This window comes from Manis javanica, chromosome X (assembly GCF_040802235.1).
Source record: "Manis javanica isolate MJ-LG chromosome X, MJ_LKY, whole genome shotgun sequence".
Taxonomy (NCBI): Eukaryota; Metazoa; Chordata; class Mammalia; order Pholidota; family Manidae; genus Manis; species Manis javanica.
Window position 1 is genome coordinate 58466382 of NC_133174.1, and position 17645 is coordinate 58484026.

General features: G+C 36.4%; 1 protein-coding gene across 1 annotated transcript in view; it reads right to left on the reverse strand.

Annotated features, from left to right (window-relative positions):
• Positions 1-17645, reverse strand: part of TEX11 (testis expressed 11) — a 391628-nt gene that overhangs the window by 354960 nt on the left and 19023 nt on the right. Inside the window, exon 3 of the mRNA XM_073227602.1 lies at positions 2913-3034. Within this exon, the coding sequence (XP_073083703.1) occupies positions 2913-3034 (122 nt within the window). The remainder of the gene's footprint in view (positions 1-2912; positions 3035-17645) is intronic.

The following is a 17645-nucleotide window of genomic DNA, read 5'->3' on the forward strand; positions in this document are numbered from 1 at the left end:
CCTATACTCCTCAAATTGATCTACAGGTTTAAAGCAATACCCATCAAAATTGCAGTTAGCTTCTTTTCAGAAATCTACAAGCTGACCTAAAATTCATGTGGAAAGTTGAGGGACCCAGAATAGTCAAAACAATCTTGAAAAACATGAACAAAGTTGAAGGACTTACATGTTTCAATTTCAAAACTTACTACAAAGCTACATAATCGAGAGAGTGTAGTACTGGCATAAGAAAAGACATATAGATCAACAGAATCGAACTGAGATTCCAGAAATGAACCCTTACATTTCTGGTTGACTGATTTTTGACAAGGGTGTTAACACAAATATAATGGAGAGAAAATAGTCTTTCCAACAAATGTACACTGAGGCTTGATATCCACATACGAAAGAATGAAGTTGTATCCCTTCCATAGACCAAATTCAAAAATAAACTGAATACAGATCATAATAAGCCTGAAAAGTAAGAACTAAAACTATAAGAATCTTAGAATATAGCAGTAAATCTTAATGATCTTTGGTTAGGTAAAACTTCCTTAAATATGACACCAAAAGCACTAGCAATAGAATAAGAAATAGATAAATTAGACTTCATCAAAATTTAAAACTTTTTTGCTTCAGAGGATACAATAAAGTGAAAAGAAAACCCAAGGAATGGGAGAATACTTGCAAATCATGTATCTGATAAATGACTTGTATCCAGAATATATAAAGAACTCCTATTACTCATAATAAAAAGACAACTCAGTTTAAAAATTGGCAAAAGATCTTACTAGACTTTTTTCCAAAGAAAATATACAAATGGCCAATAAGCACATGAAAAGATACACCACATCATTGGCCATCAGGGAAACACAAACCAAACCACAATGAGATACCACCTTACACACATTAGGACGACTACTATAAAAAAAACTGAAGAACAAGTGCTGGGAGGATGTGGAAAAATTGGATCCCTTGGGCACTGATGGGAAGGTAAAATGGTACAACCACTATGGAAAACAGTACAGTGGTTCCTCAAAATTTTAGAATAGAATTACCATATGATCCAGGAATTCTGGGTATATACCCAAAAGAACTGAAAACAGGGACTTGAACAGGTATTTGTACACCCATGTTCATAGCAGCATTATTCATAATAGCTAGAAGATAAAAACAACCCAAATGATCATCACCAGATGAATGGATACACAAAATGTGGTATAGGCAAAGAATGGAATATTATTCAGCCATAAAATATGAAGCACATACATGTAATGAAGTACAGATACATACTACAACATGGAAGGACCCTGAAAACTATGCTAGGTGATAGAAGTCAGACACAAAATACCACATATTGTATGATTCCATTTATATGAAATATCCAGAATAGGCAAATCCATAGAGAGAGAAAGTAGATTAAAAATTATCTAGGGCTGCCAGAAGATGACTGGTTAGCCAGAGATGGGTAAGATTCCTCAAGGGAGGAACAACCCAAGACAGGCACAGTCGCAGGGGGGACATCAGGTGAGAAATTGGGGACCAAAAGAGGGGAGGCTTAGAACCTCACCCCCCCTGTTTTGAGAGAAATCTTCTGCATCTGTGGATGTTTTGTTGCCCTTGTCTAGCTTGGATTAATACTTAGTTTATAGGCACAGACATGATCATCTACATTTGCCCTCTTACAGCACTAAATTATGTTTTCTACCTTTATCTTGCATCTACCTACCCTTCAGCATTTTATTAAAAATAATTAATAATAATAATAATAATAATAATAATAAGGGAGAAATGTGGGATTCACATATAAATCAAGTATAAAAATCAAACAAATAATCATATCTGACTTGATTGTTTATAGCTCATGATGCGTGATCAAAACCGAAAGTTTCTGTGATATGACTGCCCTTGCACTGTTCACCATGTAAAAACTTATTCACTATGTAAGAACTTGTTCACCATGTAAGAACTTGTTTGTTATGCTTCAGAAGATTGGAGACTGTTGAGAAATAGGCTTGGGGTTGATTAATGACTGTGCATTGAGTCCCCTATACAGAATTTTATTGTTGTTAACAACCATTTGATCAATAAATATGAGCGATGCCCTCTCAAAAAAAAAAACTTCCAGCTAAATGGGAAAAAAAAATTATCTAGGGCTGGGGGAGAAGGGAGGAAATGGAGTATCTGTGAATGGGCATAAGGCTTCTTTTAGGAGTGATAAAAATGTTCTAAAATTTACTGTGATGATGGGTGTACAACTCTGTGAAATTATACTCACTGAATTATATACTTGAAATGGGTGAATTATATCTAAATAAAGCTATTGCATATATAAAAAAGAACTATTTACAATAAACTTTCTTCCCACTTTTCCATATGTGCAGTGACCAAAATGGCAAGATTTACCAAAGGTAAACAATGTCAATATTGTTTCAGAACCTCAAGACCACTTCCAAATTAAGTGACAGACCTTCATTTAAACCCCAGCAAAATATCCCCAAAAAAATACCCCTCAAGAGTTATATTCAATTGAGTTTCCCACTTCCAGAAAGTTTCTTACTTTGTTGCAAAGGGAAGAAAAAGAGAACTATTATTTATTAACTAACACTATGTACCCAAGACCTTAAACATGTTATTTTGTTTACTATTCATAACAACACCGGGAGGTGGGTTCCATTATTCTTCTTTAATAAATGAGAAAACTGAAGTCTAAAGAGACTAAATAGTAAATATTAACCTATAACTCATATTTTTCCATTGTTTTCTAAAACTATTATAGCCTCTGTGCCATTAGGCTTGAAAATCCAAAAATAGATTTCTATGTATTTAGCAATGGTTAGCTGTAAAGACTACTTTTTTACCTATACAGTACATTAATTAAAATGATGAATCATCAAAACTTTAATCATAAACAAAATTATTTTTATACTAACCTGAGCATCCTGTATTTCAGCCATAGACTCCCTGTTGACATTTGCTATGTCCATGAAGAGTCTATCAATTGCTTCAGGTATTCTAGGTGAATTCTCTTTCATAATCAGGTTTTTAACAATTTCTGAAATGGATAATAAAGTACTGTGAATATCACCACTTGTTAAAAGTAACAAATCATTTTGAAATCTGTTCCAATGCTTTGGTCAAACGAATAAAGCATGACAAAATTTGAATGACCCTTAGAGTAAAACCAAACTGGAGACAAAGTTTCTTCTTAAATTTGTATTCCCTGGGAGTCACTTTTTATAACAATCATCATTACTCACTCTCAGAAAGTAAAAGCACTGACTTCACAAATAGTAGTATTGTTATAGGTCATCTTAAAATGTGTAAATTCAGAAGGGAAACTTAGATATGTGCCCTGTAAAACTGAAATACTTATGAATAATTTCAAGCATTAGGAAGACATAGCCAACTTATGCTGGCTCTCAAGTCTTGACCATACTTTGTGAGAAAAAAATGACATATCCAAATTAATGACAACATTAACCAGGTACTGAATCTATACAAATGATGTCACCATTTTCTAAACAGGCTGAGCTCCAGACTCTATATAGCTGAATCTTAACTAGGCCATGGAATTCCTTAAAAACCCAAGCATAATGTAGAACCATAATTGATGCTTTTCATATTATCAAAATTGAGATTTTTCCAAACTCATGTAACAGGGATCTCTATAACCTACTGTCTTTAATTTATTGGAAGATTTCTGAGCACCAACTAGCAATGTTAATACTCATTACAATACTATAAGAGCACTTTCTGAAATAATTTTTAAGCTGCTACAACAAACATTTTTTAACGTGCTTCAATAAACAATACATCTGTTAAATGAACAATTTCAGTTAAACATCAGGAAAAAGATTCACAGAAAAAGACTTCACAAAACAAATTACATTCAAATATACTCAAATATTTATTTTATAGCTCATGGAATCTTTAGTACCCACTGCATGAGCAGAAGTATTAGGGAAAATATACTGTACATATTTTGTACACCTCAGGTGATAAGGTACATATGAAAAGAAAAACCTCCAGCATCCTTATTCCCATAAATTAGATAATGGAAAGACTAATATTAAATATCTTGATTCTTCTAAGATTAGGTAAGCATTAGGGTAAGAGGCATATGTATTACAACCCTTGCTCAAAATATTGATAATAGAATTAAGAAAGTTTAGACAGGAAGAAAATATTTACAAATCATGTATCTGATAATGGGTTAATATCCAAAATATATAAAGAACTTGAAAGCAAAAAACAAACAATCCAATTAAAAAATGGGCAGAGGATCTGAACAGACATTTTTCCAAAGAGGATAAACAGAAGGCCAACAGGTTACATGAAAAGATGCTCAACATCACTAATCAGTCAGGGAAATGCAAATCAAAACCACAATAAGATATCACCTCACACCAGTCAGAACGGCCACTATGCAAAAGACAGGAAATAACAAGTATTGGTGAGAATGTAAAGAAAAGGAAACCCTCCTACACTGTTGGTGGGAATGTAAATTGGTACAGCCACTCTGGAAAACAGTATGGAGGTTCCTCAAAAAACTAAAAATAGAACTACCATATAACCTAGCAATTCTACTTCTGGGTATTTATCTGAAGAAAAGAAAACACTAACTCAAAAAGATATATGCACCCCCATGTTTACTGCAACATTATTTACAACAGCCAAGATATGGAAACAACCTAAGTGTCCATCAACAGATGAATGAGTAAAGGAAGTTTATTCAGCCATAAAAAAAGAATGAAATCTTGCCATTCGTGACAACATGGATGGACCTCAAGGGCATTATGCTTAGCGCAATAAGTCAGACAGAGAAAAACAAACACCATATGATCTAACTTATATGTGGAATTTTAAAAAACAAAACGAGCTTAAAGATAGCAAACAGATTGGTGGTTGCAGATGGGGGGTGGGGGAGGGTGTTGTGATATGGATGAAGGGAGTCAAAGGTACAAACTTCTAGTTACAAAATAAGTAAGTTATGGAGATGTAATGTACAGCATGGCACCTATTGTTAGTAATACTATATTGCATATTTGAAAACTGCTAACAGTAAATCTTAACAGGTTGCATCATAAGCAAAAAAAATGATTGCAACTCTGTATGATGTTGGATGTGTTAACTACACTTATTGTGGTGATCATTTTGCAATATACACAAATATAAAATCACTGTTTTATACCTGAAACTAATATAATGTTGTATGTCTATTACACTTCAAGTAAAAAAAGAATTAGGAAAGCTTAAAAAATGTTTTTAAAAATCCAAATGTTGGAGAAGACAAGCAGTGACTCTATGGCATCTTACAATGCTGATGGACAGTGACTGCAATGAGGTGTGTGTTGGGGGGACTTGATAATATGGGTGAATGTAGTAACCACAATGTTGCTCATGTGAAACCTTCATAAGATTGTGTATCATTACAATTAGCAGACATAATGTAGGGGGTGGGGAGCACGGGGAGGGCTGTACAACACAGAGAACACTAGTGATTCTATAGCATCTTACTACACTGATGGACAGTGACTGTAATGGGCTATGTGGTGGGGACATGATGATGGGGGGAGTCTAGTAACCATAATGTCACTCATGTAACTGTAGATTAATGATACCAAAATAAAAATAATAAAAATTAAAATTAAAAATTAAAAATTAAAAAAAATTGTGTATCAATGATACCTTAATAAAAAAAAATCCAAATGTTGGTTAAAAACGGATTTCTTGAAATATCTTTGAAAACAAAAACCCAATATAAATTTTTCATTTGAGTTTATTTCTTTTTAAATCTAAAGATAATTATTAAAATACTAATTATAATTTCTGTTGTAAGCTACGCAGTATATGAGATTGTGAGGCATTGATTTTGAATTAATTTTAATTTTAAATGCTCTCTTTATGTTTTATATAATTCATGCTTTGTCAAAATAATTCTGGTCCTTTCAAAATATATTTTCAATGTCATTTAGTTGAGCAACTTGACTGACACCAGCTGTGGCAATGACAACACTGCAGTTCATTAGGATAAAATGCAGTCAGCAGAACTGGGTAAGTAGTAACAATCACATAGCTGCATAAGGCTGAGCTACACTATGAAGGCGAGACTTACTTCTGGGAAAGGCTATAATAGAGTTTCTATAAATACAGTCCTCCTACCTGAAGACAACATTCTGTATTAAGGTTGTATCAAGCAAGATTGTGTACTTTGAAAGAAAATGATTAAATTATCTCCCTGGCCACTGAAATAAACTATGATTTACTGCATGATTTCAGTAAATTTAATTTAAATGAGATTCATCCTAGTTAAAGCTGGGGAACCACTCTATTGAGATAGCACCGATTAATTCTGTTTAAGCAGACAGCATTCTAGGTACAGTATAATAGGAAATACACATTTTCCTTTCCTTGAGGAAGGGAGTTTCTGTTACAACATGGAAAAAAAACTATCAACAGCCCTGCCAAGTTTCTCCCTGTGACCTCCATCACCTCAACCAGTCATTAGAAAGCCAAAGCAGCTAAAAGAACTGCCAGGGTCAATTCAAGATTTTACTCCAAGTCACAACGATTATATACAACTTCTTTAATGAGAAAAGACCCAAAATTGACAATAAAATTAACATATGCCCAATGCTTTACAGTCTCAAAGTATTTTTTCATATGCATTTTCATTTAATCATCAATCTACTCTTTAAGGGAGACATTTTATAAGATGTAGAGACTGAAATTTAACAAAGTGTAGTGACTTCTCAAAGGTGACACAAAGTAGCAAGCCAGGAGTTGAACTCAGGCTTTCTAATTTGAAATTCTGTACTTTCCACTATACTGGTTCTATTGGGAAAGACCTGGAACAAATGACACACGAGGACTCTGATACAACTAGAAAACATCCTGGAGAGAAGAAATGAGCCAACACCATTCAGAGCGCTATACTATAAGTCTGACTTTGGACTAAGAAAAACTATTCCAGCGAAGCTGGTTTGATTGAGGAAAGCCAAAATATCCAAAACAGTATCAAAAGGGCACGGCAAACTCGGGCAAACTCATGGTAAGCAGGTTTAGTCAGAGACTAAAATCACATTGTAAATCATACTTTCTGCAGTCACAGAGATAATCGTTTTTCTATACAATGTTCTGAGCAGTTTCAACTAACTGGGTGTGGTACAGGACAATACAAGCAGTAAGTCATAATGCAGAGGACAGATGGAACTGTATGCACCATAGTTTCAAGAGAACTATTCACAGGAGTATACTGTAATTCTGAGCAGTATCTTGATCCCAGAGGGCAACTAGGAAAGGATGCAGGGCAGGCTAATTCCAAGAAAATCATGACAAGCAGAAATTAAACAGCTCCAAAGCTCAACAGATGCTTAGAGTATTCCCCTAGCATGTTAAATCTCCAATATGATGGCAAGTATGACTTTATTCCAAACAGACCTCTTCTGTACTCCACAATACTGCTATTCTTTCTTGTCCTGGACGGAACTGGCCCAAGGACTGGAGCAAACCTAATCCTGGGCTCATCAGGAAATAAATCTATATAACGTTTTGCAGGGAAAAATGAAAGAGCTGACAATATCATGTCAACCAAAAAAGGAATTTCCAGCTTGATTCTGGTAAGGAAACACATGCAGTCACATTCAGCGCACTAAACGTTAGAGACTAAAAGATAAAATCATACTGACATTGAACAAACTACATCAGTAGAAGGAACACCTGTCTCAAGAGAGCCACAACTCAGTCCTCTCAAACAAATGTATGCTGTGTAAATTCTGCATGAATCTAGGTATTTATATCTTTCACACTCCTGTAAATGTAAGACCCATAACCAAACTCAACGTTCAATTCATCCAATCCTCTTTCTAAGCATCTACTTCACAAAGTATCTTTTATTCTCATTACATCCTATTACCCTTTGTAGTTGAGCCTTGCTGTTCTCGACTGAGTATCTTCTATTCAACTAAGATATGGTTTGGTTTAGTTACCATGGTTATCGAAGGCAATTTCTAACTATTTAAACAACTTTAATTTAATTTGATTCTGTTTACTGACTGTTCACAACTAAGCACTGGAAGAAAGACTTATCTAAGACACTTACCTGGTAGATTCACATCTCAATCAGATGAGAAACAATACATGGAAAGGGTTAGGATGCAGTAGGTAGACTTACAGCACTGTTGGAAGGCTGATATAGATGAGCTAGGCTGAGAACATTTTATTTTAAGCAACTATTACCAAAGAGGGCTTTGAATTAAGAAAGAAAGGTCTAAGCTGAATCAACTGTCTATGTGGTTTCTTATCTCTATACCATTGTAAACTACACACAATACATATTAAATAAAACTTGCTTGCAAAAGATGTCAAAACATCCATAAAATCAAAAGAAATATGGCTAATTTTCCACACAAAAAAATCTTCAGCCTTTCCATTCATAAGAGAATACACTAGTTATTTAGAGTGCTGCTAAGCAAAATGTCATAAACAATTAGGCATCCTCTGAATTGCTTTTGAAGGTGATGGAATAACACAGGAAAGCTTTACCTGAGCCCTTGTGCATTTCCAAATCATCACCACAAATATATAGGGTCATACCTGGTGATATCCTTGTGGGCAATATGAATGAAATCTACAAGTATTCTTTCATTCATTCATTTAATAAACATATAATGATAATGAGGTATTTTGTTAAGCACCAAGGATAAAATATACAAGAGACAGTCTCCTCCCTTGATGAGCCTAGTCATTTCCACACAAGATATACATAGATATACATGGATCAATCAACAAATTTTTTAGAGCTATAAGTGACCAAAAAATTCTAGTAAAACACTCCAATTTTACAATTGATTAAAATAAAGCATAGAGAAGCTCTACTACAAAGCCACAATAATCAAGACAATTTGGTACTGGAACAAAAACAGACACATAGACAAGTGGAACAGAATAGAGAGTCCAGATATAAACCCAAGCATATATGGTCAATTAATACATGATAAAGGAGCCATGGATATACAATAGGGAAATGACAGCCTCTTCAACAGCTGGTGTTGGCAAAACTGGACAGCTACATGTAAGAGAAGGAAACTGGATCATTGTATAACCAAAAACACAAAAGTAAACTCAAAATGGATCAAAGACCTGAATGTAAGTCATGAAACCATAAAACTCTTAGAAAAAAACATAGGCAAAATTCTCTTGGACATAAACATGAGCAACTTCTTCATGAACATATCTCCCCAGGCAAGGGAAGCAAAAGGAAAAATGAGAAAGTAGGACTATATCAAGCTGGAAAGCTCCTGTACAGCAAACGACACCATCAGTAGAACAAAAAGGCATCCTACAGTATGGCAGAGTATATTCATAAATGACATATCCAATAAGGCGTTGACATCCAAAATATATAAAGAGCTCATGCACCTCAACAAACAAAAAACAAATAATCCAAGTAAAAAATGGGCACAGGATCGGAACAGACACTTCTCCAAAGAATAAATTCAGATGGCCAACAGACACATGAAAAGATGCTCCACATCACTAGTCATTAGAGAAATACAAATTAAAATCACAATGAGATATCACCTCACACCAGTAAGGATAGCCACCATCCAAAAGACAAACAACAACATATGTTGGAGGGGTTGTGAAGAAAGGGGAACCCTCCTGCACTGCTGGTGGGAATGTAAATTAGTTCAACCATTGTGGAAAGCAGTATGGAGGTTCCTCAAAAAACTCAAAATAGAAATACCATTTGACCCAGGAATTCCACTCCTAGGAATTTACCCAAAGACTATAGCAGCCCAGTTTGAAAAAGACATATGCACCCCTATGTTTATTGCAGCACTATTTACAATAGCCAAGAAATGGAAGCAACCTAAGTGTCCATCAGTAGATGAATGCATAAAGAAGATGTGGTACCTATACACAATGGAATACTATTCAGCCATAAGAAGAAAATAAATCCTACCATTTGCAACAACATGGATGCAGCTAGAGGGTATTATGCTCAGTGAAATAAGCCAGGTGGAGAAAGACAAGTATCAAATGATTTCACTTATCTGTGGAATATAACAACAAGGAAAAAACTGAAGGAACAAAACAGCAGCAGACTCACAGAACCCAAGAATGGACTAACAGTTACCAAAGGGAATGGGACTGGGGAGAATGGGTGGGAAGGGAGGGATAAGGGGGAAAATGGGGCATTACAATTAACACACATAATGTAGGGAGGTGGGGACATGGGGAAGGCAGTATACACAGAGAAGACAAGTAATGATTCTATAGCATCTTACTATGCTGATGGACAGTGACTGTAATGGGATATGTGGGAGGGACTTGATAATAGGGGGAGTCTAGTAACCATAATGTTGTTCAAGTAACTGTACATTAATGATATCAAAATAAAATGAATAAATAAAGCACAGAGAACTTAATTAACTTCCCCAAGACCAAAGCAATTAGTACGACAACATGAATAGAATATAAGACAACTAAAATTATTCTGCTTTCACTGGCGTCTATATTTCGCCCTGAAAAACTAAACCCAACAAACCCAGAAATACAAAGATGAGTAAAGCAGTCTATGCCATCAAGTGTATCACACTTTTAAGGGAAATAAGAAAAGTAAAAAAATTATAGTATATAGGACAGAAGATTAAAGATGGTGGCATGACAGGTGAGACAGAGGCTTCCTCCTAAAACCGCATACAATACGAAAATATAATTACTACAACTAATCCTGAAAGAGCAACAGGAAAGAGGGCTGCGCCAGACTAGATACACCTGGGGAAAAGAATGAACCTCATGGAACAGGGTAACATACCAAAACCATGGAAAAGCCTGACTCAAGCCATTCTCCCACCCCAGCTCAAGGGAGGGAGAAAGAGAAATGGAGCAGGGAGGGAGTGGAGGCCTGGGCCTGCTGAATACCTAACTCCAGAGATCTGCTCTAGGAGCACAAACCTACATTTCATGGTGCTTCCATGATACTCTCATGATTTGGGGGTTGGAAAGCTAAGACAGGCAGAATTCCTGGAGAGACTGCGATTCCAGCCACCTGTGGAAAGCAGAGATCCACATCCAGCTGCTCTGGGGCAAAAGAAAGGTGGGCAGTCTGAGAGACCTCATAAGAAGTAAGACCTTAGTAAGAGGGCTGCTAAAGGGGCTAGGATTGCACAGAGCTTAGTGTTCAGGAGAAAGGACAGGTAGACAAAATAGACTGGGTACACTCTGCCAAGCAGGTTGGGAACCTCCACAATTTTCAGATGCTCCAGTTCCCTGGCTGGCTACACAGCTCCAAGGACCCCCTCCATGATATACAGCCTACTGCACCTTTCTCCTGGCCAGCCCCACCTGGCTGACAAACTGGCAGACCATACCCTGGCATTAGGCCAGCCAGAGGTAAGATCTGTCTACAGAAACTACAAACACAAAGCATAGGCTTATACATGTGTGCTCAGCCCACTGGTTCAGGCAGTGGAGACAGCCAAGAAGCAAGAAATAGCCCTTTCCTCCCTACAGGCACCAATACCAATCCCCTGTGACCCCCAGCATTGCTTCAATGGCTGAGCAGCTCCAGAGAGTAGAGCTTCTGGACACAAGAGGGTGCCATATACAAATATGAAAGGCCAAAGGAACCTGGTTCAAAGTAAAATAATTAATACAACTCCTGAGAAAGATGACATCGACCAAATTAATCTTCCTGAAATGGAATTCAAAATAAAAATCATTAACATGCTTATGGAGGTATGGAAAGATATTCAAGAACTCAGGAATGAATTCCTGTCAGACATCCAATCATTGAAGAGCACAATGGAGGGTATTAAAAGCATATTAGATAGGGGGAGGACATGAGAAATGGAATAGAAACTAGAGACGAGGAATACAAAGAAGCTGAGGCACAGAGAGAAAAAAGGATCTCTAAGAATGAAAGAATATTGAGAGAACTGTGTGACCAATCCAAACAGAACAATATTCGCATTATGGGGGTACCAGAAGAAGAAAGAAAGGGATACAAAGTGTCTTTGCGAAGGTAATTGCTGAAAACTTCCACAATCTGGGGAAGGAGATAGTCTCTCAGACCATGGAGATCCACAGATCTCCCAACAAAGGACCCAAGGAAGACAATACCAAGACATACAGTAATTAAAATGACAAAGATCAAGGATAAGGACAGACTACTAAAAGCAGCCAGAGAGAGAAATAAGATCACATATAAAGGAAAGCCCATCGGGCTAACACCAGACTTCTCAGCACAAACCTTACAGGCTACAAGGGAGCGGCATGATGTATTTAATGCAATGAAGCAGAAGGGCCTTGAACCAAGAACACTTTATCCAGCAAGATTATCATTTAATTTGAAGAAGGGATTAAACAATTCACAGATAAGCAAAAGGTGAGAGAATTTATGTCTCACAAACAACTCTACACTGTATTTCAGAGTGACTGCTATAGATGGAAGTTACACTAAGGTTTAATAGCTTTCACCAGAGGTAATAAAAACAAAGTAAAGAAAGTAGAACAGCTAAATACTAAGCAAATGCAAATTTAAATTAACTATTCCCAAAGTTGACCAAGGCATAGACAAAGACGACAGAATATGATACGTAATATATAAAGAATGGAAGAGGAAGAAAAAGGAGGAGAAAAAGAAAAGAACCTTTAGACTATGTTTGTAACAGCAATATAAAATGAATTAAGTTAGACTCTCTGATAGTAAGGAAGTTAACCTTGAACCTTTGGTAACCACGAATCTAAAGTCTGCAATGGCAATAAGTACACATCTATCGATAATCACCATAAATGTAAATGGACTGAATGTACTAATCAAAAGACATAGAGTCACTGAATGGATAAAAAATCAAGACCCATGTATATGCTGCCTACAAGAGACTCACTTTAAACTCAAAGACATATACAGATTAAAAGTGAAGGGATGGAAAAAGATATTTCATGCAGCTAATAGGGAGAAAAAAGCAGGAGTTGCAGTATTTGTATCAGACAAAATAGACTTCAAAACAAAGAAAGTCAAAAGAGACAAAGAAGGACATTACATAATGATAAAGGGGTTAATCCAACAAGAAGATATAACCATTATAAACTTCTATGCGACCAACAGAGGAGCACCTACATATGTGAAACAAATACTAACAGAATTAAAAGGGCAAACAGAATGTAATGCATTCATTCTAGGAGACTTCAATACTCCACTCACTCTGAAGGACAGATCAACCAGGCAGAAAATAAGTAAGGACATAGAGCCAATGAACAACACATTAGAACAGATGGACATAACAGACATGTACAGAACTCTACACCTAAGAGCAGCAGAATACACATTCTTCTCAAGTGCACATGGAACATTTTCAAGAATAGATCATATACTAGGCCACTAAAAGAGCATCAGTAAATTCAAAAAGATTGAAATTGTACCAACCGGTTTCTCAGACCACAAAGGTATGAAAATCAAAATAAGTTATGCAAAGAAAATGAAAAATCCTGCAAACACATGGAGGCTTCAAAACATGCTCCTAAATAACCAAAGGATCAATGACCAAATAAAAACAGAGATCAACCAATATTTGGAGACAAATGACAACAATAATTCAACACCACAAAATCTGTGGATTGCAGAGAAGGCCATGCACAAAGTAAAGTATACTGCAATACAGGACTACCTCCCAAAAGAAGAAAAATCCCATATAAACACTCTAAACTCACAATTAATGAAACTAGAAAAAGAAGAACAAAGGAGGCCAAAGTCAGTAGAATGAGGGACATAATAAAGTTTAGAGCAGAAATAAAATTGAGAATAAAACAATAGAAAGAATCAATGAAAGCAAGATCTATCTCTTTGAGAAAATAAACAAAATAGATAAACACTTAGCCAGACTTATCAAGAAAAAAAGAGAGTCTACACACATAAACAGAATCATAAATGAGAAAGGAAATATCACTATGGGCACCACAGAAGTACAAAGAATTATGAGAGAACACTATGAAAAATTGTACACTAACAAACTCTATAACCTCAAAGAAATGGACAACTTTCTAAAAAACACAACATTCGAAGGCTGTTCCAGAAAGAAACAGAAAATCTGAAGAGAACAATAACCAGCAACAAAAATGAACTGGTAACCAAAAACCTACGTAAGAACAAAACTCCTGGACCAGATGGCTTCACCTCTGAATTTCATCAAACATTTAGTGAAGACCTAATACCCATTCTCCTTAAAGTTTTCCAAAGAACAGAAGAAGAGGGAATACTTCCAAACTCATTCTACCAGGCCAGCATCACTCTAATACCAAAACCAGGCAAAGACACCACAAAATAAAAAAATTATAGACCTATATCCCTGATGAGGACAGATGTAAAAATACTCAAAAGAATATTAGCAAGCCAATTAATAAAATACAGCAAAAACATCATCCATCATGATCAAGTGGGATTCATCCCAGGGATGAAAGGATGGTACAACATTCGAAAATCCATCAACATCATCCTCTACATTAACAAAAAGGACTAAAACCATATGATCATCTCCATAGATGCTGAAAAAGCATTCAACAAAATTCAACAATCATTCATGATAAAACTCTCAAAAAAACAGGTATACAGGGAAAGTACTCAACGTAACAAAGGTCATAAATGACAAACCCAAGGCCAACATTATACTTAGTAAATAACTGAAAGCTTTTCCCTTAAGATCAGCAACAAGACAAGGATGCCCATTCTCCCCAATTTTATTCAACATAGCTCTAGAGGTCATAGCCACGGCAAACAGACAATGCAAATAAAAGGCATCCAGATTGGTAAGGAAGAAGTCAACCTGTCACTGTTTGCAGATGATATGGTACCGTACATAAAAAACCCTAAAGAATCCACTCCAAAACTACTAGATCTAGTATCTGAATTCAGCAAAGTTGTGGGTTACAAAATTAAAACAGAAATCTGCTGCATTCCTATACACTAATGATGAACTAGTAAAAAGAGAAATCAGGAAAACAATTCCATTCACAATTGCATCAAAAAGAATAAAATACTAGGAATAAACCTAACCAAGGAAGTGAATGACTTATACTCTGAAAACTACAAGACACTCATGAGAGAAATTAAAGAAGCAATAAATGGAAACACATTCCATGTTCATGGATAGGAATAATTAATATTGTCAAAATGGCCATCCTGCCTAAAGGAATCTACAGATTCAATGCAATCACTATCAAAATACCAACAGCATTCCTCACTGAACTAGAGCAAATAGTTCTGAAATTCATATGGAACCACAAAAGACCCTGAATAGCCAAAGCAACCCTGAGATGGAAGAGTAAAGTGGGGGGAATTATGTTCCCTGACTTCAAGTTCTACTACAAGGCCACAGTAATCAAGACAATGTGGTACTGGCACAAGAATGGACCCATAGATCAAAGGTACAGACTAGAGAGCCCAGATATAAACCCAAGCAATATATGGTAAATTAATATCCAATAAAGGAACCATGGTATACAATGGGGAAATGACAGCCTCTTCAACAGCTGGTGTTGGCAAAACTGGACAGCTACATGTAGGGGAATAAAACTGAATTATTGTGTAACCCCATATACAAAAGTAAACTCAAAATGGATCAAAGACCAGAATGTAAGTCATGAAACCATAAAACTCTTAGAAAAAACATAGGCAAAAATCTCTTGGACACAAACATGAGCAACTTCATGAACATATCTCCCCAGGCAAGCAAAACAAAAGCAAATATGAAAAAGTGGGACTGCATCAAATTAAAAAGCTTCAGTACAGCAAAGGACACCATCTGTAGAACAAAAAGACATCCTACAGTATGGCAGAATACATTCATAAATGACATATCCAGTAAAGGGTTGACATCCAAATTATATAAAGAGCTCAGACACCTTAATAAACAAAAAGCAAATAAGCCAATTAAAAAATGGGCAGAGGATCTGAACAGACACTTCTCCAAAGAATAAATTCAGATGGCCAACAGACACATGAAAAGGTGCTGCATATTGCTAATTATCAGAGAAATGCAAATTAAAACCACAGTGAGATATCACCTCACACCTGCTGGATGGCTAACATACAAAAGAAAACAAAAATGTTGGCAAGGATGTGGAGAAAGGGGAACCCTCCTACACTGCTGGTGGGAATGTAAACTAGTTCAACCATTGTGGAAAGCAGTATGGAAGTTCCTCAAAAAGCTCAAAATAGAAATACCACAAAAAGGGATTCTACAACATTTTGCTAAGCTGATGGACAGTAACCGTAACGTGGTTGTTAGGGGGGACCTGATATAGGGGAGAGCATAGTAAACATAGTACTCTTCATGTAAGTGTAGATAAAAGATTAAAAAAAAAAAAGAAAGAAAGAAAGAAAGAAAAGGGGGATATTACTCCTTGATAGGATAAAACTATTGGTAAATCAAATATCAACGCATGCTTTAAATACCCTTAATGTTGATCACTTAAAGGGTGTCAGATGATCAGCTATGGAGGTACTCTTTTCTGATAATATTCCTTTCTCTTAATAAAAAAAAAAAAAAAAAAGCAGTCCCTGTGGGCTGACCTCCAATGAGTTCTGCACAGTGGTATAGTGGTATAGAGGGCATGTCAAAGTGTGGGCAAAGGGTCTGTTTGTTTCTAGGCAGAAGATCAAGGCCTAGCTTGGATACCCAGAAAATGAACTAAGATACGATATGAGGAGGAGCTTCCGGCATCAGCACTCTCTGGAGGACTTGTGCCAGGGGGATGATCATCAAAAAGCTTCCACAGGGATCTGGGCGATGCTGCGGTCGTGGCTGCGTCCACCCCACCATTTCCTGGACTTGCCATTGGAATGAGGAGGGAGATGTCTAGGCTGGCATGTGCATACAGTGAGACAACGAATTTGACCGGATCTGTACTGTTGGAACTCAACCAGGAGTTGGGAGGGGTGCAAGGTGTAGCACTCCAAAATCTTATGACTATAGACTATCTACGGTTAAAAGGACATACGGGAGGTGAACAGATCCCAGAAATGGGCTGCTTTAATTTGTCTGATTTTTCTCAGACTGTTCAAGTACAGTTGGACAATATCCATCATATCATAGACAAATTTTCACAAATGCCTAGGGTGCCTAAATGGTTTTCTTGGCTTCACTGGAGATGGATGGTAATTACAGATTTGCTTTGTTTATGTCACCATATTCCTATTATGTTAATATGTGTGTGCAAATTAGTTAGTAGTTTAAACCTATACATACTTAAGGTACTCTACAAGAAGATACGTCAAAGAAATAATCAATCCTCCCATGTTTCCTTCCATATGCTACATCTGTAGCTTTTCTTCTTTCTTCCTAATTACAACCCTTAAATAGAATTCGTGCCTCATATCGAATTTACCGAGTATCATAATTCCTCCAGGTGGTAAAGATACCTTGAGACAAGTGCTGGGCATAGAAGCCACAGGGCATAAATCTTCAAAGAAGTAAAAAGCTAACCTTTTCAAACAATATGGCTTCTCTCTCACTTACTAACTTTACATTTCCCTGTATGGCCCCGGAAGATGACTGGTTAGCCAGAGACGGGTAAGATTCCTCAAGGGAGGAACAACCTAAGACAGGCACGGTCGCAGGGGGGCCATCAGGTGAGAATTTGGGGATCAACAGAGGTGA